The following is a 25,040-nucleotide window of genomic DNA, read 5'->3' as shown; positions in this document are numbered from 1 at the left end:
ATGGCCTAACTCCATGAAAATGCATGCGATATATTTTGGTCTGGCGCGCTCGCTTTTCACGGGCCAAAAATAATATTTTTACATGATAAACACGAAGAATTTCTCGTTGAAAAGAGCCCTCTTATTCTATGTACATTTGTATACCCTCCATGTAATAGTCGTCTGAAATATAGCAAAATTCAGCGTACAAGCGGAATAGAAAATATAGTCTACTTTACGCGGGTGGTTACAAACGAAAGAAAGTTCAGTTGGAGATGAAATATAGTTGCAAAGCTACTTTAAGAGATGAAAAACAACTTACGAAAAAATGAATCCAAGATAGTTTTTCGTTGTCTTGTGCGAGCGTTGTGGAAATGCACTGAAAGCCCAATAGAAACTATGCAAATTAGGTACGTTTTGGACGATTTCGAACTTTCGTATTTTTTTCCAAAATAAAAACTTGCTGGAACTTTTGAATATTATTTTTGAAAATGATTCACCAAAAGGGTCTTTTGGAGCAAATAAAAAAAAGCTGAATTCTTGCTTCTGTCGCCGGATTCCCGAAAATTACTGGCAACCTCTCTTACGACTGTCAACTGCAGAAGGGGGGTTTTCTATATTCAAGAAAAACACAGTTGAAGTTTTTTAGGTCGATATCATTTTGTTTTCTTTTCCTATGGTGATTTTCTAATATTACCTGTGGCTTATTTTTTCATTTTTACTTCAAAAGAAGCATGGAGGTAATTGTTTCTTTTCAGCTGGCACACTACGGCCTACTTCTTTCAAAGCAAATTTAATTAATTTTAAAGTTGTGTTTTCTCGTTAGTTCCTAATCGAATTCATTCAGAGGAAAAAGTGATATCGAGCTAGGATTTTTCAGCCTTGCGCTTATGTTTTTCGCCAAGTTAAAGAGTACCACTACTCACTAACATATTTTGACGTGCCGGCAAATTGGCTCTGGCTAATGAGTTCTGAATTTAGGGAACACACTCGCGGCAAAGTAATTAATTTTTCTGTTACGAATAATAGGGAACTGGCATACGGTAGCCAGTTTACTTTATCAACTCAGTTGATAACATTAACTTAAATTTGAATCTCTCTCTTTACTGCTGTTCAGAGAAGTGAGAATTGCAGTAAAGAAGGCAATCAGAGCGTTTTGTTGTTGTTTGTAGCTCAAGGATGCCTTTATTTTATGAGAATTGACCTCAATGTTCTTAAACACCAGTATATTATGCAAATTTGTTTCATCTAAAAAGCACTAGCTCATCATAAAGGAACCACAAATATGTTACCTTAAAAACAAAACAAGCATAGCTAAGAAGGACAAAGACACACATGGGTCAAGAACTGGAAAGGAAAGCTGACTTGTTGAGGAAGCTCTACATAGTATCGGTGAAAAATAACTCGCAGATTCTACGTCATTTAGTTTGTTAAATAAATGTGGCACCCGCTCACTAAACACGATGAAAATTCGAAGAATTTGAATAAAACACGAAAGAGTTAAAAACAAGTCTAATTATAGCTGTGACATTGGTCATCGTAAAATCAGACGACAGGAGGAATTTTTTATCCAATAGAAACTGCTAAAATTCTCAACAGAACAATATCACACTTATATCGAAGACGGATCGCCTAATAAACGTTCATTTGCTGCCAAAAGAGGGAAAGACAGAGCCACAAGTCTGAACGTGAGCGCCAATGGCGACCCTCACAAGCCAGTTATCTTCACAATTACCAATTGGATTAGTAGCATTTCTCCTCGCTTTCAACATTGTCCTCTCCTTCACTGCATCTCTTGGTAATGCTCTGCTTCTATTAACATTTTATAAAGTGTCCTCTTTGCATCCCGCTACAAAGGTCTTGTTTGAATGTCTAGCCACTACCGATATTTGTGTGGGTCTTTTTTCACAACCTCTGTTTGTGATTTTTTTATTTCTTTACATTGATCTTGGTAACAACGACATAGATATTTTGTATTACGTCGAAGAGGTTGTTTGTATATCCAACTATGTTTTGTTTGGAGTGACTGTACTGATATCAACAGCCATCAGTGTTGACAGACTTCTTGTTCTGTTATTGAGGCTGAGATACAGACAAGTTGTGACACTAAAGCGAACTCAAGCTGTTATACTTTTATGCTGGATAATTGCTGTTTTGTGCGGATTGGTTCGTGTCTGGAGTCAAACGGTTTCGGAGATTGTTGCTTTTGTGGCCGTTGTGGTATCTCTGGTTACTTCCGTGTTTTGCTACGTAAAGATCCACCTGAGATTACAGCGGTACCAGGCTGAAGTAGAAGACAACCCTGGCGAAGGACGGTCAAACGCAGGAGAAGATATAGGAGTAGGAAAAGATGAAGCAAGCCCAATAACGGGGATTAGAACAGCCACAGAAGAAGGAGCAGGAGTAAAAGGTACAGGAAGGGGAAGAGTACGTGCATGGACAGCAAAACAAAGATTAAACGGGAGAGTTCAACTAAACATCAAACAATATCAGAAAACAGTTTCCAGCATATTTTGGGTGCAGTTGGCTTTAGTGGCATGCTACACCCCTTTTATAATTGTGTCGATATTGAGACATACAGTACTTAGTGGATCAGCAGTTCATGCTCTGTGGCTCTCTACGAAAACTTTAGTTTATCTGAACTCATCTCTGAATCCCTTTCTTTACTGTTGGAAAATCACAGAAGTGAGAAAGGCAGTAAAGGACACAGCCAGGGCGTTATGTTGTTGTTCGTGATTTAAGGTCGCCTTTAATTATGTGGAAAAACTTCCGTGTCCTTAAAGAAATAATTTTTTGCGAATTTTCATATTAATCAATAACGAATCATTGAATGCTGACAAGTAATTGCACTTACAGAGTCGAAAACTCTATTGCAATATGAGGAGGAATACAAATTTCTTTTTCTTTTCCATGTTCTCTTTACAGGAAGGAGAATAAGAAGAAGAGGAAGACATAACATCAATTAGTCTCTTTTTTTTGCCATGAAATACAATGAGATATTATTGAGAATTGATTCTTTCTATCTATTTTGGACGGGTTTCTAATATTTATTTAAAGATCGCCCATGCATAAACAAAATTAATAATAAACGTTAATTGTGGACTTGTCTTTGCTCGATATGCCCTGTTCTCTCATACGTAAATCTAATATCTCGCATTTTGACTGAACAAACCGTTTTCAGCGAAGTGCGAAGCAACTTTGTCGAATAAAACCTTAAAAGAGTCTACCCCGTACATTTGTGCGGCCCCTTTAGTCCTCTTACTGGCGGCACTTTTAAACAAGGAAGGTTGTTATTTTCTTTTCCTTTTTCGCCGCCGCAGTTATTGCTGACTTCTCTATTTATACAGTCACAGTGAACCACTGCTTTCTTTTGCATTTTTGGCCTCTTTCAGCTGACTTTCCCCCCCACAATCAGGAGGAAAAACCTCAAGATGAATATGTCTACCTTTATTTTAAAATGCGTCATGCTTGAATATCAAATAAGACCACATTAAACATCTCACAAATTGAGGACGCCACAAAAATGGCTGGTTAGTAATTAAATGGCTTATATTTTGGTATTATTAAATTCGAGAATAATAAAAAACGAGATTTAGCTAACTTTAAGTTCTCTTGAACATTAAACTTATGATGAACACACCAGCGGTCGTCTCAGCCCTTATCAATGATCAACAAAATTTTTTCCACAAATAGTTCACATCTGCTTCTAAAAACATAGCGTAAAATGTGTAATGATGCAATACGAATAAATCATTCACACGAGCTCTAGAATATACTGTAAGCCATTTTGGCAATAGTCTTGGTTTTAAGGGCGTGATGAATGACTCAATAGCTGTTATAATATTTAGCTTAAGACTGGCAAATTGGGTCATTAGGCTTTCAAATACTTTATTCTTAGTCGCATAAATAAACCGTTTTTGGTTGACAGATATGTCAGCCTGCTTGTTTTGATAACACCAAGGGTAACAATACATGATTATTGACACACTTCAGTTGTTGTTGTACAGGTGCTGGTGTTGGTGGCCAGCCAAGACCTTTCAAGTTTATTCATATTTCCTTCATTGACATTAATTTTTACAACATATGGATAGAAAAATGATCCATTTTCCAACATTGGCTTCTCAGAAATGTTTGCATTATTACGATAAGTTGCGATACCTTTCGCCCTATTGAAAGTTTATCAAATAATTATTTCTTAACTCTTCACCAAGGTAGAGTTAACTAGTGGTGGATATTTACCAAGCTGCCAAGCGGGGATGTAAATATCTACCCCTAGCCACCGGCACTTAGATGAATATTTGTTTTTGTATATAATTTAATACTGTGAGATAAAATAATACAAAAAGATGATTTTGAATAATTTATTCCTGTAATAATCACAACATTTTTAGGCGCAAATCCCCTGGAAGTGAATGGAGAAGGATGTGCGGAGTAACGTTTTAGTGACTACTTTTGGGTTCCTTATATCTATATACGGATCGAAATATGTCAGATTTTCGGGAGATTCAAACAAAAAAAAAATTTAAATTTAATTTCGTGTGCAGAAATTTCAAAACCCTATCTAAACGATAAATACTTCCTTATAAGCATATTGAACAGTCAAAGAGATAAATACTGAAAAAAAGGCAAAAACCAAAATTTTTGAGATCGACGTCAGAGTCACCACCGATCTTTTCATCGACGATCGTGGTTTTATTTCACTTTCATTTAAAGAACACTCCCTGTCTCAGAAAAAAAATTTTGTCTTAGCCCAGCCTTGAATTGGGAGAGAAATCTGAAGTTTAGTATCATCCAATAATATTCAGTAAAACAAGATTGAGGGGCATATGAAGTCATTTACATAAATTCTGAACAAAACAAGTCATGGAATAACTGCTTGTGGCACTCTGGATTCAAAGACAGAGAGTCAGGGACTCAGAATTTATGAGCGCTACTTGTTTTCTAGCAGATGGATTTATGATGAACTAAGCCACGCCGAAAAGCCCTCGTTTATTTTGTCAAAGGCCTTGCTCATGTCAAGAAACACAAAGACGGACAGTAAGAAAATAACTGCTGTTGGCTATTTCTCTAAAAATCATAGCACAGTACTTCTCACGATGAAAGTTGAAGCAATGGGTTAGGCAATGTCAGCGTTATATGTAAGTGCTCGTGAAAAAAACAAAATTGAAAAATGACTGAATGAGAATCCATTATTATATTAGCTCGTCTGTGTTTCTCGAAAACGCCATCTATTGCTTGATTAAACTCGACATATTTGCTGACATAGTGCACCAGGAAGGCACGATTAGTATCAATAATATTCAAATACAATACCCCGAGACGCCAAAATGCCTGAAACTGTGGAGATAAAAAGTAAAAAATAATGCTTCCTTGGCACTTGGAATATCTGCCTTAGGCCAACTTCTGCACTAAGAATCATCACAATGGGGTCATTTATGTTTCAAACTTCTAAAACACTTTTCTCAGACAATGATTAGAAGCAGTGATGTGAAATGACAACATGAAAGACTAATCAGCTTAATACCGCCTATCTAATCAACAAATTGGAATGGATAACTCGATTAAAAAGGCCGGTGAGTCAGTAGCTGTCTACAAAAGGGATAAAATGTGTTGGGTTAATAATGCTTTGAAAATATGCTACTTCTGGTTGCTAAGCGAGCGTAAGGGAATAGAAAAATATACACACTAGTCAGAACTAGCGCAGCGCTACTGGATTTTCGTCAATCTTCCTCTTTGAAGGAGGCCAGATGTCATTTTAGTTTATGGTGTCCTTCAAATCTACAGTTAGATCCAGACCAGCAATTTTACTGCAATGAATGGAGTAAACGAAACGAGTTTAGCTTAAGTTTATTGACGCATTTAGGGAGTGCTTTACAACGAGTAAATTATTCTTAATTAGATTGGGATATATTACTTATACTAGGAACAACACTCACAAACTTACGAAGCATTTCTGACTTGATCAGTTATAAAAATTATCTTAATACCAATTCCTTTTTTTTTTTTGTCTCAATCAGCCTACAGTCAATAACATCAACAAAGCACTGACAATTGCACCGAGTGAATAAACGGTAAACTAAGAAATGCAAAAGTGAAGTAAATAAACATGTTTTTCTTTCTAGGAAATTCCACTTAACCTCCATTTGTAAACTATGAAAATGGTTATCGTCACTACCAAAGCATTACTAAAGTAAAAGTACGATACAACCTACGTCTTAAAATCAGAAGCTATGAAATATTGAGGCCGAAGTTCTCGAAATCTAAACTACAAATTACCACAGAGTGCTACAAGACTACAACCTTAGAGGTTCAGCAATTCTGCTATATAGCCTCAGTCCTGCACAAGAGGAGTTGCTTCAGATGACTCCTCGTCTTCGTCACTTCCAATTTCGTCTGTATCCGCAACAGTAAGTTGATTACCATCATACTCTTGTGCGCCAGCCTCCCCTTCAAGAAGGTCTACAGCATCACTTTGGTCGTCCATATTGTTTCCTAGATCGTCTTGTTCATCCTTCGTGTTCTCTAGTTGGCAAGTCTTAGGTTCTTCTTCTACTGCCTCCTTTTCAGATTGAAATGCTACAGCACCTTCATAACCAACGTTATTTTCAGGTTCACTTGTTACACTTTCTTCGTCATCAGTCGAGGTTTGTGGAGGGAAGACGGAATCACTGAGGCCTTCTTTTTCGATCAGAGGACTGTATTCTAAAGAATCAAGATCTTCTTCCTCGATCACACAAGGGAATGGTGAGGCATCGGGTTTGTTCACCTCATTTGTGGAGTGTGCAAAAGAGGTAGGATCTTCTTTTTCAGTAACAGAAAGGTATCCTGTGGCTTCCAAATCTTCTTCCCCAGGTACAGGGGAGCATGCTGAGTTATTGGAATCTTCTTCCTCAACCACAAGGGGGCATGCTAAAGAAGCAGAATTTTCTTCGTCAGTCACAAGGGGACATGCTGAAGCAGCTAGACCGTTTTCGTCCATCACCAGGGAGGATGGTAAAGGATCAATTTCTTCTTCCTCAATCGTAAGAGGGCACTCGGAGTCATCAATTTCTTCTTCCTCAATCGCAAGAGGGCACTCGGAGTCATCAACATCTTCCTCGTTCTCGCTAAGGTATGGTAAAGTATCGCTCTCCAAAGGGTAAGCTGGGGCATCCATATCTTTCTTATCACTCTCAAAAGGGTATGCTGCGCAACCTTCTTCTCCTACTTTGATTCCGAGAGGGAAAGCTGTAGCACCATCGTCAATTCCAACCATAGAGGGATGTGCCGTAGCACCGTGCTTACCCACCTCACGGGCTAGATTTCCTGTAGCTGCCTCTTTGTCTTGTAAGTTAATAGCGAAGGGGAAGGCTGTAGCACCATCGTCAATTGCAACCACAAAGGGATGTGCAGCAGCAGCGTGCTTACCCACTTCATGGGCGAGATTTGTTGCAGCTGCCCCTTTCTCTGGTACGTTAATAGCGAAAGGGAAAGCTTGAGCACCATCGTTTATTGCAATCACAAAGGGATGTGCCGTAGCACCGTGTTCACCCACTTCACGGTCGGGATCTGTTGCAGGTGCTCCTTCGTCTCCTACGTTAATTCCAAGAGGGATAGCTGTAGCATCATCGTCCACTGCAACCAGAAGGGGATGTGCCGTAGCACCGTGTTCACCCACTTTACCGATGGGATTTGCTGCAGCTGCTCCTAGCTCGTCCGGTCCTGCATCTTCTGGGTTTGCAACAGCTCCACGGTCATCGACAGAGTTGTACTTATCCTGATCATACTTGTCATCGTCAAAGATATCTACATATGTCTATGAAAAAGATTAGAAGGTAATCAGGAACTGCATGAGTTAAAAAATCTTGAACGAATGAATTTCAAAAATTCAACAAAGAAATTCCAAAAATGAGTCACTAAAAAGAAAAAAAAGAGCAGATCATATATCAATCACAAAGACAAGAACCATTAGTACTTGCATGAATTGATAAGAATAAAAGTCAAGTAAGGTCTTCCTTTCTGTCAAAGTTTTCCAAAAGCGTTATTTTACGATCTGTTCCGTTCTTTCTTGTGCATAGACAACGGAGGGAAAATAAGGATGATCCAGACTGACATGACGTAACCACACTTGCGTATGTTTAAAAGTAACATTGGTTCATGATGAAACTGAATTCACAAATTGTTAGCGGCTGGGTAGTTAATGCGTTCTGACTATAGCCGCAAACGCTAATCACTCGTATTTCAAACTTTACTAGAACAAACTTGACAGATTGTTGAATACGCTAAAAGACGAATGTGACCAAACCAAAGACGAAAACATGAAACTCAGAGCTGATATGTAACGATAATTTTTGCAAACTAGACAACTAACCAAATAAATTACGCGCAACCAATATATAGACGATATGTAAATAAATATAACAAGTACAAAACTGGTAACTGACAAAGGACACTAATGAAGGCGAGAAAATAAACACCTAACGCGAAACTATGAAACACCAACACTAACAAAAAATGATAATACAAATTCTTGCGCCTACACTGACATCACATTATTGACGAGAAAAGAAATTCGCAATTGACTTGGTAGGATACCAATTTCAATTTCTGAAGTATATCCTGAATTAGACGCTGTATGGCAAACCTTTGTTTTAATATATGTATCCATTGTTTGGTAGAGCTTCACAAAGTGCGGCCGGCTGGCGCTTTCGTATTTCCAGCAGTTTAACATCACTGCGTACCTATAGAAAAACACAGGGACATAAGATCACAGTAATTCTGCAGTAGGCATTAATATTGCAAGTAGCAAAGTTGAGAAACCACAACTAGTTACAAAAATAAATGAAATACTAAGTTTATCTCATTACATTGCAGCTCAAACGAATTCTGTGATGAAAAACCCATCGTATTCTTTATTTGACTCAATAACTTTTCATTTTAATTTTTGTAGTGACAAGATAAAATTAATTTCTTAGGGAGGCTACTTATTCAGAGCGAGTGTATCAAAAACACCTGACCACAGCAGCAATCGATGTTGCTTTTGACTTATACAACATTCCACACAGAGGAAGCAACACTTACAAACTGTCGTCGATATGTTCAGGCTTTGGCAGACGATAACCTTCTTCGATTTTTTTCATTGTCGTGGATTGAGACCATCCATCGTAAGGAATGCCTCCTGTGGAAAAATAATGTTTTTTTTCTGTTGGCCAAAAAAGCACACTTTTTTTGTTGTAATCACTTTCATTCCTCTCCGCGCGATCGAAATGATTCTTCTGTCAAAACGACGATTAATTGCTGAAATACATTTCGTTTTTATATCAGATGAAATAGCACTGTAAAAAAAAAAAAATTTTAAGTGTAGCAATGAATTTAAGGTTTTTCAATAATGTACTAAATACTTTCCGTTCTACTTAAACTTAAGCTTTATTTCAAGTTGCTATGCATCGTCATAATTTTATTTATCAGCGACATTGAGTGTTGCTTCTACTTCTCTATTGTACAATGCTCTTTTGTCCGCTCGGTATCACTCATCAGTTAGTAATTATGCGTGCAATTTCGGCAGGTATATTTCCTGAATATAAAGTAACAAATAAGTTAAGTACCGACAGTGAAGATTTCATATAAGACGATGCCGTAGGACCACCTGTAAAAGAAATGGAAGGATGACGATATATCTCAACTGGCGTAGAAAGATAATAATTACTCAGATACTTGGGATGTTTAAAAACATGCCATCAAGATATAAGCAACCTCCCTAAGAGAGAACGCCATATTTATTAGTTTAATTATCCACTCATCCTTTCATCCGTCTTTTCTTGTCCTAATCAGAATTTGGATATTGCTCGTTAAACTTAATATTCATGTAAAGTCTCATACTACAGCTGTAACCTCAGCTGTTCCTCAGCTTGACGTTTCCTAATGACTCTCTAACCGACAGAGCACTTAATATTCTAGTTTCCCTGGCTACGTTAAGGTAGAATCGCAAAAAATGTTCACTCTTGGAATATATGTAGATAATAATCAATACAGTACGTACACATCGCTTTTGGTTGACAGCTGTTCCACATGTCCAAAGAGAATCTCGGGTGCAGTCCATTTGATTGGGATACATCCCTGGATGAATAACCAAAATACTATAAACATCTGAAATCCAACGAGGCTTGTATACAACTTCTAAAATAATTTGCATATAAGATTAAAACCGTGATGTGAGGATTCACGATAAAGTCAACAGCAGTAAACACCTTTGTACAAATTCTATGAAAACGATTCACACACTCCTTTTGCTTTAAATCTCCTGTGTTACTTTACCCTTCGAGTTTGTATCTTTGCTATTCAGAGAACGATATCTCTTTCGGCTTTCTTATTTCCTGTGTTCACTCCTTAGGTACAATTTTTTTTTTTCTGTGAGAGTTTCGATACGCTTAGAATGGCTCCCCACTGAAGGGAAATATGTTTTGCAGTAAGACTGTACAACTGAAAAGAAAGGTTTGTAAGGACAGTAATATTTTAATTCTTCACGTTTTTATCTTCCATACCAGCAGCCCCAAAACCAATTGACTAAATGATGAAAAAATTCTGAAAATTACTCTCTTGGCATTTCCTGGGCCGTATTTGAAATCCTGATAAGAGAGCCCAAAGTCAGTCAACTTGCAAACACGATGCTCATCAAGAAGAATGTTACGAGCTGCAAGATCGCGATGAATTACCTGAAATCGAAAACAAATAATTATATGATCTGCTAAAAGGGACTTTTATAGACTACGTAAAATAAAAAAGTAAAATATAGGTAGAAAGTTTAACATCATGCTAATGTCAGACCATTTCTCGGGGAAATAGTGACTCTAATGTGCTAGATATTTTTAGCCGTATGGAGTATTACTTTGACGATTTGCAAGTCATGCCATTTTATCACATGCAGGAACACATGCTAACCAGAAAGAGTTTGAGCACTTACCCCTCTGGACGCGAGGAAAGTCATACCATGTGCGATCTGTTTAGCAAACAGCACCATGTCATATGTTGTCAAGTGGTCGACCCCTCCGACCCCATGATGATATTGGTCGAAAATCCCCCTGGATTTTCTGAGATAACCCAGCAAGTCACCTCGCCACAGGTACTCCATGATAAGTATTGGCTGAGCTAAAAGGGGAAAACAAGAACATTATTTTACGGCAAGCAGTGCAGAAGTTCCAAAAAGTTTTTGAATTGTACATGCTTTATCTAGTTATACCTAAGGTTATATCTGTAATGAATCAAAGTAGAGACAGAGAGGGAAAGTGAAAGAAGAAAACATACAGATAGAAAATAGATGGACACATACGGCCGATAGAAATCTACAGACAGACAGACAAAAAACAGAGATGGCAGATAAATAGACAAAGACTTGCCATCGTAAGTTGAAGTTTTTATCACAATTAGCATGTAGATTTTAGAGCTAACATCTTCCATGTAATATGCCCCTCATACAGTGCGAAGTAAATTCATTTAAAACAGTCAAAAAATTGAAAATAACCGTTGAGTTAGTACACCATCTTAGCAAAGACTAAGAATACTGATAGAAGTAATTGTACCAGTGATTGAACTCAGAGATGTCTCTATCGTTGCTGTGAATTAGCTGATTATAATCATAACAATAGCTGATTACCTCCAACTGTGACACAACCAATGAACTTAACAACATTTTCATGGCCCTCCCTTCCAAAGAGTTTTAATAACTCGATCTCTCTCAGCAGGGCCTTCCTTCCTTTCTCTTCGGAGATTGCTAGGAAACCACACAAAATTTAGACAAACAAACAAACTTTGCATGTCTAAAGAGACACAATTAATTATGTGGTAAACATCCACATCTGGAATTGTTGTATGCTTGGTGTTATATTACCAGCACAAATTATAACGCATTTGGTCAACATAAAAAAAATTAGTTTACTAATTGATTGATGATTATAATCCATATATAATCCATACTTGCCACAAAAATGTCAATTAGCCGTATTGTTCAATTGTATTGAACATGAAATTTCCAAAATAGATTCATCCTCGTTGAAAAAATCATTTGCTAAGAAAACGCTGCGCATCTCGAGTATTGTTGTTAACTTAACAAGCTCATTGAACCATGCAATTGTTTACAGATAACTTACAAAAGTAGAGACGCAATTAAGCCTAGAAATTCCATCTGTTATAATACCTAATAGTCGGTCGAATATATATTTGAGACAGTTTTTTTAAAGCACATGCTCTGTTTGCGCCTTCTTGTTTCCCATCGTTCATAAATTAGATAATCCTCGCTTTTATCTTACTAAAAGCTACAATAATTCGTAAGCATTCCCAGAGTTATTGTAAATTCATTTGACTCTGTAAGTTTCTTACAGTCGAACCTGTATTTAGCGGTCACGCGCGGGGATGGTTGACCGTTTAATATAGGTTCCACGGAATAGGGCTACTATTGATAAAAGTTTAAAAATGCCACTCTATGCCATCACGGACCACTTAACATACACAACCTCGCTCAAAAATATTTCTAACATTGATTTCGGGAGATAAACATGGATTAAATTTTACTTGAAAGATTACTCTTAATTTTATTTGATTACTTCCGCTTTAGTGACCGTTCGATAAAGGTGGGGAACATTACAAATAGACTGTTGGGACTTAGTAAAGGGTGACCACAACAACTTGATAAAAAAAGTACTATGAGTAAAGGAGGAAAGTTTCGGGACGTTCAAAACTGACCGCTTATTACAAGGTGACCGCTTAATACAGGTTCTACTGCATTGTGATTTTCAGCTTGTCCAGCGCAAGAAGATCATACTACCACCACTAGACTGGCAAATGGCTCCGAGTTTTTTTCGCTAGACTCACCCTCTCAAGGTTTCTTTGAGGTCTCATGACATTATTTCCCATCAAAAGTTTCTAAGTGGGCAACTTTGCAAAATATACGACGGAGTGACATTTTTAGTATTGTAGTATTTTCCGCTTTTATACACTTGAATGCAATTTAATCGATAAATTTTCATTTTTCTCCTCAGCTTCTAATACTACAAATGATATTCGTGTTCTGTTCTATTTTAGTAGCGTTGTATGACAAAAGATTAACAACTGGTCCCCCCGGGAACCATCCGCTAACAATTAATTTGACATGCCAGCTGATAAATCATTTGAACAGCGCATAGTTTTTAAGCTATCCATGTTATGTATCAGGTAGGTTAATGAAGCATGTTCTAAGAGAAATACTCTTTATTGGGATAAATTACTCAAAAAATTAATAAACGATAGCTCAATCAAGCTTTGTATGAAAGAAAGATCTGAAAAAGTACTTACGTAGGTAGCATTTCGCAGCAACTGTGCGATTTCCAAGTCTGCCACGGGAACGACCCAGTAGCGCTCGCCACACTGAACCAAATGCCCCTTTGCCAATATGCTCACGAAGGTTCAGGCGGTCAGCTGCAATCTCCCATTCGTCTGTGTTAGCGTTCAGCTGATCCATCTCAACTTCATCTTCCCCTTCACTGAATAATTGCAGATGAAAACAAGACTTTAACTATCTGTGTTACCTATCTATCTTTTCCTTCTTTGAATCTGGTTTAACATAACGTGGTAAAGATATCCTCTGTATCTTCAATTTAAATTTTTTCCTTTTCATTTCATTTCCGGGTGCTTCAGAAAATTATCACTTGCCAATGAAAAATTATTGAAATAGGTGAAATTTGGATGCTAATTTACTGAACCCGTTTTTTCGACGCATCGACCCAGAGAGGAGATTTTATTGAAAAAAAAAATTGAAAAAAGATAGAAGATAACCTCAAAATAACCTGATTGTGTTTTTCGGCTTTTTTCATCATATAAATATCGTGCCTCCTACGCGAGAAATAAAATACTAACCAAACCATCCGAAGTATTGTCTACAATCGATATATCGAGTGGTATTTTAAATCGGTCTACAAGACTCCGAGTGTATTTCAACTGTAATTTCTGTAACAAAAAGTGACGAAGGGTCAAAGCTTCTCTTCTTCTTTAAAAGTACGCCACCCACAACCATGCATACTGGTAACAAAAAAAAAAAAAAGATCCTAAACAAGGTGTTAAAACAATTGAAGGACGAACGAATCCAAAACAGAAAGAATATTGGGAAACATTTGACTGCCATTTGATAAGAACCTCTTCGAAACTGCAGCTGCTTCGAAAGAAAAACCTTTTATTTTGGCCAGTGTGCTCTTAATGGTGAATATAATCGGTCCAAACTGATAAAAAAGACGTATTTGCTCAGCAGTGACACTTATCACTACTCTACTAAAACTTATTCAAGAGTTAGAAACTTCGGGAATAACCACACGTTCAAACAGTGAGCGTGAAAAAAAAAAAAAAAAAAGAAGACAATTCACTTACTACAGCCTGGGTGGCACCTCAGGTGGGGCTATTATCAAAGGATATGTGGAAAGAGATGAAAGAAATCACTTCGTTGTGAGTAAGAATGACATCATTAACTAAGTTAAAGCTTGCGACTCAGAAACCACGTGTGACTTATATTTGACTCTGTTGTCAAACAACGGGTGAAGGAATAAGGTGGGTTATTTTAGAGTTAGTTTCATATAATTTGCAACGTTTTTGTAATTTGATTAGTAATGGGCTTTGCCGGGACTGTAGAAAGACCTTCGAAATCAGTACTGGAAATGCATAATATGACCTGTTTAAAATAGCTCCTTCGTGCTCCAAAACACTGACGTTTTAAAAGCCACAATCTGCCGTATAAAGACATCTCATTTTCGTAAGGTAACATTTTACCTGTCGTACGGTGTTTTTTAATGTATGAAATGAGCGCTAGTAGAAAAACGACAGCAGCCAAAGGTCCCCCAATGTAGTACCACTCCAGTGAGCTGCGGGGTGGAGGTGAGCTGCTGGAGGGAGGTGAGCTGCTGGAGGGAGCCTCTGAATTTCCTGAAATATAATAAAAGAAGAAGCCTATAATATAAATTAATATCACCAACTATCCAGATAGAGAGCTAATTTTTCTTTTTGTTTCAACAATTTACCTTGTTCATTGCTCGCGTTGGGTGACTGGGAATAACTTATGGAAAAACAGACCCAGATGTGTTACTTTACAAAAAAGAGGCAGATAGAAAGAGAAAGATTGGTGAAAGAATTATAGGATATTTATAACATGCTGCTACTGTTTCAAACTCGTTTTGAAACAGTTTCTTAAAATTTCTTTCAAATCTAATTCATTTCAAATTTCTAGCTCCCAGAAGACCAAAAAACTACTGGAAAAGTTTGTGAGGAACATAAAAAGCGGAGGCGCATTTTATAATAATGACCTTACATAGTTAATTACTAAAATTATATGTAGTTCCTTAAACAGCTTACCTTTGACATATACTATCACAACAGAGCGAGCCACAGTTCCTAGCTTGTTACGTGCTTCGCAAGAATATTCACCGCTGTCCTCTTCCACAACTTCAGCAAGAACAAGTTTACTCTTTGTCTCGTCTAATCGTGTTTCTTTAACTGCTCTTTCTGTTATTGGCTGTCCATCTTTTTTCCACATTACGCTTATTGTTTCTTCGTTAACTTTGCAGGTCAATGCCAGGGCATATCCTTTAATGAGTGTTATGTATTTCTCTGAAACAACTTGAGCAGAGGCTTTTCCTGCGTTGAAAATGGGGCAATTCGTTAGAATGGTAGTGTGGTAGTGTCACATTAACACTTCAACTGCATTAGAAACGCTCAGAAAAACATAATAAAATTTAAAAAAAACGGAAACGAAACGAGTGAAACGAAATTATAGGAATGCCTCGAACAGATTGCTTTAAATGGAAAAAAATTAAAAGAAAAGTTTTTCCTCGAGAGTTTTGTGAGGTTTCGAAAGAGTTTCATAACAAGCTTGAAGCCCTTATGTTTTAAATATCATGGTTACTGTTTCACCCGCCCCAGATCCTCCGCTGAACTTCTAAATTAAAGTCTTTATGATATTCCATCTTCTCTTGCTTTTTTTTCTGCACCCTTGTGCAAAAGGACACAACAGGTGAGTCATGCAACACGTTTCTTTCTATTCCAGCACAGCGGTATCGGCTGTGATTTCAAGTGGATGATCGCCCGTCTAAATTCTAAAGTACTACAACAACTTCATTAGGTGGTTTCCCATCACTTCCTAAGGAGAGTGGACTTACTACATTTTCTCGAGTGGACTTACAACATTTTCTCAAGCTGACACTGTTAAATTTCCATGGAAAAATTGTGGATATCATAGACGGAACTAGAATCAAGAGCTGTTATGACAATTCAATCGATAGAGAATACTTCATGGAGAGTCTGTCCGTATGGTATTTTACGCGCGAGTTGGTAGTATCGGAAATCGAACAGGTGTGCGCAGCGAACCAATGAGATTTCTTGTACAAACCGACGCGCTGTTATCTCTTTTGTGTTTTTGATCTGTATGCTTTCTATTCCACATTTTCCACAGAGGTTCCTCAGTCATCTTTTGTAAGTAATTTGATTTAATAAACAGTCCTGAAAGCCGATTTTTATAATGTTACGAACGGAAACTATGCCAGTGAAGGATTAATAGAGAATAATATATAGGCGCGCGTAGATATGGAATTTCTCTTAGAGTGTTTAACTCGATAGCTCACGATTGAGCGCAGCGAATGAGTCAGATGTCGAGTTGAACACGAGAAGAGAAATTCCATATCTATAAGCACCCATGTATTATTTTTTTATCATATAAACACAATAGCCCTTTACTGAGAAGAAAAGCCGGCTTCATTTATAAATGAATATAAATTAATCGACAATCCCCGAATAACAATCGTAGAGTGCGTTGGCGCTAACTCCTAAGATGGAAAAATGCGTTGAATCACGATTACAAAAACAACAATGCTCGTAATTTTCAATTAACAAAATTCTCATTTATTGACTTTGTCCTTACCGACAGAAGAAGTCTTTCAGGTAAACGGCCAAAATCGGCTAGTAGAAAATCTTCCAGTTGTCGATTTTCATTCTCAGCCGAGAGAAATGCTAACACTAAAGCCACTGAATAGGAAACTTTCGGTTTTTCTTTTAGTATATTGGTTTTCTTTGCCTTTAGGAAAGTTTGAACTTCACTGTCTGTTAGCGATACGGATTTTTTAGTGTTTTAGCTGCCGTAATTCGAGAAAGCTCCGACAAACAAGTTGTATCGAGAATCGTGAACGCTCTGCCATTCATTCATCAACCTGACCGAGTGGCGCCAAAGGCGAGTGACGTATCAGCAGCCGGTTGGCTATATCAACACACGTGAAAAAATACGATATTTTTTCACGGGTGTTGTTTCGGTTTTTCTCTGGGCCGGAAATCCCAGTATAACACCGCAGTTTATGTGATAAATAAGAATAACATACGCTTCACGGGTGAAAAAGCACGATACGCAGTTCCTCCCGCGTAAAAAAAAGCGATATGCGCCATTTGATTGACTCTCGGCTTCTTGGACCAGCTTGAGAAAAAAATTTTATCCGATCGACAGGCAGCACTACAAACGGCCGAGAAGGAGAACACTGACCGCATTCCATTTACTCTTACATTTCACCCTCACAACCACGCAGTTAAATCTATCATTCTTAAAAATTTTAAATTACTCCAAAACGATTCAGAGACTGGCACTATCTTTTGGCAACCCCCACTTATTTCATTCAAACGTGACAAAAACATAGGCAACTTTTTAGTCAGGAGCTCATTTCAAACCAATGACCAATCTGGAACTTTTAAATGCGCTCGCTCACGATGCAAAACTTGTCCTTTCATTCATAACGTAGAGAAAATATCGGGACCCAAAAGATCCATTAAGATCATTGATCACTTTACGTGTACCTCCGCCAATGTTATTTACTGAATAACTTGCACTTATTGCAATAAGTTATACATCGGCGAAACAGGAGGACGACTGGGTGACCGATTCCGAGAACACCTTCGCGATGTGGAAAGAAATGACAAGGACGCATCCAAACCAGTCGCTAGACACTTTAATCTTTCTTATCATTCTAAACAGCATATGACAGTTTGCGGCCTTTCCTTACATCTAGGCAGTTCGGAAAGCCGTAAAACACTAGAGCAAAAATTTATATTCCAAATCGGCACCCTTAATCCCCACGGAATCAACGAGCGCTTTTCATTCAACTAATTTATTCCTGTTTTCTCGTCACCATATTCCCACCAATGGCGTAGCTCCACTTTCTACATATAAATCCACACACAACCCACAATTCCTCTAATCTCTGACGAAGGGCTAACGCTCGAAACGTCAGCTTTTTTACCCTTTACGGTGGCTAATTTACGTTTTCAACCCAGTTGTTAACACTAAATTACCTGCTATACTCTCCCACCGACGCAGCACCACAGTTCCTTTAGAAACTTACCCCTTTATTCCTCTGTTTTAGTTTTGTTGTTCAATGTAGAGATTACAATTGTGTGTCGTGTGTAACTTTGACTTTTGCGTTTCGCTTCCTTTTTGCTTTCTTCCGAGATTCTGGATCTCTCCGTCTCGGAATTCTCTTCTTCAGATTTTTCCAGTTTGGGATTACATTGCATATCGTCAAGTATTTCGAATCAATCAACTCTCTATAGCGCCATCACCTGTCCTTTTTCCTTGGCGTTACTTTCCTACCCAGATCTATGCAGTTCTTTGCGTTTGTAATCATAAAGATCCGAGGAAATTAGTATTAAGCATTGATATCACCAGGTTTTTGAAGGTCAGGCCGCGGTCGTTCGAAGGGTAGATAACACTATCCACTGGACAAAACTCTATCTGGTGGATAACGCTTTACGTTTTGCTATCACACATTCACCGGATAAATATTTAACCGTTAGATAGCGTTATCTGTCCTTTATACAACTAGGCCGAGATTGCCTAAATTCTCTTCGCGCTATTCCTTTTCTCCGTCGCTATTGCCCATGGATTTACAAGTTCATTTTTCTGTCTTAATTTCTTCTCTCCCTATTTCTCTTCTTCATCTTCAACATTATCATCGTCATTATCAACGTCGTCATCATCATCATCATCATCAATATCATTATAACCGAACTTACCATAAACACGCAGACTTGCTGAGGAACTGGTTGTGTTTGCTTTGTTTTTTGCTGTACACTTGTAAGTCCCATTCATCCCTTTCGTGACACTTCGCGAAACTAGGACTGATTCTCCTTCGTCATCGATTTGATTCATACCAGATGGCAGGTCACCATTATTAAAAGTCCAGACCAAGGTTGGTGTTGGAATGCCTGAGGCTACGCATTTAAGGTTTGCAGGGTATCCTTCCGTAAGAAATTGGCTTTTCGGAGGCTCAGTGATCTTGGGAGAGCCTTGAAGCAAAAAGATCACCAAGCTAAACAAAGGGTCGCATCGTCCATTTTAACCCCCTCTCCCCCCTCCCTTATCCAACCCTAAATTAACTAGTTTCAAAATAAAAGCCAACAACGTTATTGCCGAGCCTTTTTTTCAATCCAAGTTTATTTTGCAATTGGTTTTCTTCACTTTTGATATAGGAATAAAATAACTAAATAATGATGCACTGATAGCCGCTTTGACATACTGAGACACGTATACTTTTACCACTTCTAAAAATGTACATGAAATCATGACTCGTCTGCCATTGGTATTTTAGAAGCAGAAATAAAGGTCAATTCAAATTTTAAACGAATTTTTATAATGAATGCCGTGACAAACTATGGTGTGTTGATATCTCTAAAGTCAAAATTGCTCGACGCTCCCAAAATACAATCGGTTTAAGCTTCCTAAAAATTAATTACGTCTGTCTGAACACAAAATTCGTTTACATTTGATATATAAGTTGGCATGTTCTCGCTCTTTAGCTGGTTATCATTATTTGAGTACTTTTTTATTATTCTTAATCAATTTTGAACTTTGCGGTTTTAAGTCCTCAAATCTGATTTGGTACCACAGAATCGATTTTTTTTCTCATCTAACTAAAGATTTAAATTGATCCACGAAGTAAATCAACATTTACCTGTCACCGTAATATGAAAAGCTGATTCATTTTTCCCTTCACTTTTTTAGCGCTGCATGTTATTGACCAGGATTTCCATAACTCACTTGATCAATCGTGAGAATGTTGTTGTTACCAAGATTCAACCCAGCCTTAGTCCAGAGTATCTCAGGTGAAGGGAAGCCGCTTAAAGAGCATTTAAACTAAGGCGATGATTTAGAGGTAACCGACTGACTTTTGAGCTAAGGGTTAATTTAAATTTAAATTGGTCACCATAAAGATTTTCTCAGCTGACGTTTCGACCGTTAGCCTTTCGTCAGAGCTAACACTCGAGACATCAGCTTGGGAACTACTTACGGTGGCCAATCTACATTACTAACTCGTTTGGTAAAAACAAAGTGTATTTTACAGAGTTTGGAAGTTAATAAAAGGACAGTTGAGGGATATCTGTACAGCATTTCGACCAAAAGATGGGTCCTTTACTTTCCCCTCATTCAAAAAACTACTTACATTTACAAGGCCGTGATTCCCGAGTTCTTGAGCAGTCAAATTCTAGAAGTAAGGTTATCCAGATAATATTTTAAAGGTAATAAAGGGTTGGAGATAAAGTCATCTTATTTCTATTAAAGAAAACATCCCTTGAAAATAACTGCTGAAGGTTCCTGCCTAGTTATCATTACAATCTATACATAAGAGTTTATCCATTTGAATAAAAGTTTATAAATGCTGTATAGTTTTTTGAAGTTGTAAAACAATGGCGCAAACCCGCCATTGCACTTGTGAGTCACAAATTCACCAAAACTCCCTCTTGTCACTTACCGACTCTTTCCTGGTACTCGTTGCATTCTTCGCAGACGCCACTCCAAGATGACCACGCCATACAACCTTTGAAAACAATAAGTTGTGCGCACAGGGTCATATGTCATAATATCACTCTACCTATGCTCTTTACTTCCTTTGCTGCATTAATCTGCTGCTTGTCAAAGGATACCAAAATACGTAATTGTTAGTGTCTATATCCCCAGTTTCTAATTTCCATGGAGACTTCGAACTAACATCTCCAGGTTAAAAAGGATTGATGGCTTGAAGCTTATAAATCACCCAACCAACAGCTCCCTATTTATAAGCCTCATTCGTGTTTTCTCAACATCAGTCACGGATTTATTATGTTATAAAGCCAGGTAAAATGGCACTGTTTTGGGTTGCTCAAATGGATGACTGTGCAAAAATGTTAAAAGAAACAAACTAAGATTTTAACGTTTTCAATTTTTGATTTTCAACTTTATTGTAAAAGTTTTACCAGTTGATGGCCGAAGCCTGAAACGTTGAAATTCACTTTTTATAACAATTAAAAGTTTTATTTCTATGCAACATCCTTGTTCATAAATCTAATGATACTCAGAGAAGAGTATCCTGTCTGAATTCCCCTATTAAGATCCATTAGTTTGTTCAACCATAGACCCTTTATCCCGCGTACTGATAAATGATAGTTTAAGCATAGTTACTCACAATCTGTTATATCAGTTCGGATGAGGATGTTAGGTGAACATGAAAAGAAAGATTCACATTCGGTGAGTAAATAAGTGGCTTATTATAGCCTTGGAATACTTGACTACACACATTATTAGCTTAACAAACAAACTGAACTCGTCGCACTCACCCGCTTATGAATCCGGAAAGAACGTCGTGAAAGAGGTAAACAATTTTGAAAAGATGTTAATCCATTAACTATTCATGTGTATATTTGAACCAACCAGTTTGTTTAATTTGATACGGCTATTATTTTACATTGAAATCGATAATTATGTAAAAGAATTTGTCAATCAAACAAAAAATCAGCCAAGTATGACTTATATCTGATGATAATAATACAAATATCGTTTAATACAGAACTTAGGTATTGATTTTATACTAATACTTTCCACATCAGTGAAATCGTTTGGATAATAACATTATAACATTAACAGCTATCACTAACTGTCACTGATACACACGCAGATATTTCCTTGCTATTTACGATTGCAATTTGCTGATCAGTAATCAGCCGGTGCAGAGAGTCAATAGTGTATATTAAGCCACAGGAGAGTTCTTTATTTATAGGAACAAATAATATTGATAATTACCTTCCAATTTGGCTAGACAGAAAAGATGAGATAAGAAAGGAGGAGCAGTTAATAATCTAATAACATAGCTTAAGTTATGAAATTACAATTCATCATAAATTCTACCCCCCCCCTTTTTTTTTAGGAAAGGAATTAGGTTCCATTACTTTCTCAGCACATGAAAAGCGAGCATTAGCGCCTAAATTTACATTTCCCAGAGAAGGATGTGAAGTTGGAAAAAGATTCTCCAGAACTGAAGAGAAAATTATCAAGGATGGGTTGCATTTCTAAATTTCTGTTTAACCTCGTTCACGCCGATTTTATGTGTAGTATGACCAGCTCTTGAATTACTTATGTTAAACTTTGTTTCAATTCTGTTCTGCTTTGGTCAGACCTTATAATGATCCTAAGGTAGACACCGTGAACTTTTTTGTTTGCAGTCTTGGACGAGATACAGTCGCTGAATCGAATTTTCCTCATCAGCTGTCACCAGCCGATCACAGGATGAGAGGCCAGTTATGCATGGAAGTCTTTACCAATAAAAATATACCGTAAGCACGAGTTGACCTCAAAATTCAAAATAAAGCATAAAAGTAAACTTAAAACACATTGCTGGACGTCAACATAAATTTCATTGGTTAAAACTGTATTATTGTAAGCGAAAGCGATTTTCAATGGGAGTTTCAGAAGTAATCCTTGGTAACATCGGAGTTTTGCTACGCCTTGTCCTGCACTTCAGCTTCTCAGCAAATTTGATTTTACATGATCACGTGCGTTTTCCAGTCCTGGATGCCAATGTTTGCTTTGAATATGAGATTCTTGAGGCTCCAGTGATTTTTCGTTGTTCTGATTCGCCGTGATAATAACCTGGCTTTGTTTTTACAACACTTAATCGACATGCACTCCGAAAAGAGTAAAAAATTCATACGCAGTCCGGTTGTAAATAGGATCTTAGGTACTAAAGGAAAATTTAACTGTCTTGAGCATGATCATCAAGAATAAGAATTGCGCGAGATAAACTAAATTCAACTTACCAGCTAAGTGATTGCAGAAGTGGCATGTAAATAAAATTTATTAAAAAAAATAAAATTAAAACGTGCATCTGTTGCTCAAAACATTCATTTGATTATTGAGAAATGCTATGCACTTTTTCTTTCGTTTATCACTTGTACTTTAGTTAAATATGTTAACGTAAACGTACTGTAAAAGTGCCATGCAAATAGATATGCTTTAAATCACAGCGAAACATGTACTTACGTCCTAATCGTTTTTCACAGTTGCCAACGCCAAGGAATAAGAAAAAAAATACATCAAGAACAGAAAAATAAATAAAATAAAAGTAATTAACTGCTAAGAGAGTTGATATTCATTAATCAGTCGGCTAAGACCTCTGCTCTACAAATAATTCTGATATGAAACCATTTTCATGATTATGACTTTAATTCTCATAATTAGTTTCAAGTAACTAACACCTCAATTTCACAGTCTACCACAGACGACATTAAATCTTTTCGTAAACTGAGCCACTGAATCAAAATCTGATCCTTATCTACTTATGGTTCACACTGAATATGTATTTTCACAAGAGCCTAGTTCAAAACGACTTCAACAAGTTTCCAACCATAAGTTAGGAAGCAAGGCGAATATCAGAATGCCATGTTTATTGATGATCATGATTTCTCATCCATAATAATATCAATAAAACAAAATTGTAGCTTTCATTATTACAAAAGTAAGCGAAAGTGACACATATATGTTGCATGACTGTTACTGCAGTAGTGAAAAGACATGTGAAATCCGCCAAATAACTATAAAAAGAAGACATACTTACGATCTATTTGCCCGTTAAGGTAGGAAATAAGAAAAAGAGATATGTTAGTGATGCACATTTGTTATTGCCTACATTGTTCTTCAGTTTGGTATCGTTAAGTAAAAGAGTCTTGTTAATGGAACAGCCAATAGTATGACTACGCATCCTATTACACTTGCCACAACTGTTGGGTATTTCAATGGTTGCCATGTTGGCAGTCAGTGGGGAAGTCTGACCAGATAAGAGTCTTCAACATGCTGTCAGCCACCAATAGTAAAAAGGACATTTTGCCAAAGTATAACTCTTGGCCGAAATCAAAAATATTAATTGGGGCGAAAACTATACCGCTTCATTGTAAGTAAAGCGTTTTTCTTTTACAAATCTACTCTTTCGCAAAAATGATGATAATTCTGAAGAGAGTCTAACACATGATGACTGTCGAATAGTACCTGGTTTGTTAGAAATGTGAAAATGAATGACGAAAAGTAAAGAAAAAGCTACTTACGACCTGTTATGTCAATGAGACGTTGGTGAACCCGATGGAAAAGAAGAGAAAACGAATCAACTCAAATCCACTATCAGTTTAAAGCCGTTGTGAGATACTGTGAACTAATTGACTGAGTAAGAGGGCAGGACGGGAAAATATTTGGCTCGAGGTCATGACGTACGGACCGAGCACAGCACAGAGGTTCGAGTGCCATGACCGAGAGCCAAATATTTCCCATCCAGCCCGACCTAACACAGTCATTACGCATTTTATCGTATGAATTTTTAGTGTTAGAAATTTCGAATTTTTTTTTTCTTAAATACTACGCGATAGACCGGCGCGCGCGGAATATCACAAAAACGATTCTACAATTAATACTTTTCCTTTCTGTCCTGGAACAGGAAACTCACATTTCATCGAAAAACGTGGCATTTGTTTCCGGTTGTACTTTCTGTTGTCACTCATTTTTGGCCAGAAAAGGGGACATTGCTTTACATTTCAATATTTTTTGCCCAAGTGTACTAGGGCCGGGCGGCTTTTTCCGGACCGGGAGCCCGTTTCTTTGGGTTCTGGTAACTTAACGGGCCCGTAAAGCTGTTCTACTTTCCTTTAAGAGGTTTCAAAAGCTTAAAAATTCTACAATAAAACTATTAGCTAAAGAAGCAAAATGGAATGCTAAGGTTGTCAGGCCGCTTCTCTCTTCCTAAAAT

General features: G+C 37.3%; 2 protein-coding genes across 2 annotated transcripts; one reads left to right on the top strand and one right to left on the bottom strand.

Annotated features, from left to right (window-relative positions):
• Positions 1-1,677: 1,677 nt before the first annotated feature.
• Positions 1,678-2,715, top strand: LOC131772236 (probable G-protein coupled receptor 45). The gene has a single exon (XM_059088124.2). It carries the CDS (start codon positions 1,678-1,680, stop codon positions 2,713-2,715), a length of 1,038 nt encoding a protein of 345 aa, XP_058944107.2.
• A 3,189-nt stretch (positions 2,716-5,904) lies between these two features.
• LOC131779557 (fibroblast growth factor receptor 2-like) lies at positions 5,905-20,478 on the bottom strand. Its single transcript, XM_066173872.1, has 14 exons — positions 20,442-20,478; positions 19,015-19,287; positions 15,322-15,603; positions 14,743-14,895; positions 14,347-14,374; positions 13,282-13,469; positions 11,609-11,725; positions 10,919-11,103; positions 10,551-10,670; positions 9,998-10,074; positions 9,564-9,604; positions 9,040-9,136; positions 8,603-8,699; positions 5,905-7,774 (listed from the first exon to the last, which is right to left on the bottom strand). The coding sequence occupies exons 2-14, from the start codon at positions 19,148-19,150 to the stop codon at positions 6,311-6,313; spliced, it is 2,985 nt and encodes a 994-aa protein (XP_066029969.1). The 5' UTR covers positions 19,151-19,287; positions 20,442-20,478; the 3' UTR covers positions 5,905-6,310.
• Positions 20,479-25,040: the final 4,562 nt, after the last annotated feature.

This window comes from Pocillopora verrucosa, chromosome 11 (assembly GCF_036669915.1).
Source record: "Pocillopora verrucosa isolate sample1 chromosome 11, ASM3666991v2, whole genome shotgun sequence".
Classification (NCBI taxonomy): Eukaryota; Metazoa; Cnidaria; class Anthozoa; order Scleractinia; family Pocilloporidae; genus Pocillopora; species Pocillopora verrucosa.
The sequence above is the reverse complement of the archived record's forward strand: the minus strand, read 5'-3'. Positions and strand labels throughout refer to the sequence as shown.

Coding starts and splice junctions, on each gene's coding strand:
- LOC131772236 (XM_059088124.2), top strand. CDS start 1,678: ATGGCGACCCTCACAAGCCAGTTATCTTCACAATTACCAATTGGATTA.
- LOC131779557 (XM_066173872.1), bottom strand. CDS start 19,150: ATGAATCAAATCGATGACGAAGGAGAATCAGTCCTAGTTTCGCGAAGT. Junction 15,604..19,014: donor AGCAAGTCTGCGTGTTTATG/GTAAGTTCGGTT, acceptor TTTTCAACGCAG/GAAAAGCCTCTGCTCAAGTT. Junction 8,700..9,039: donor GAACATATCGACGACAGTTT/GTAAGTGTTGCT, acceptor GTTTTTCTATAG/GTACGCAGTGATGTTAAACT.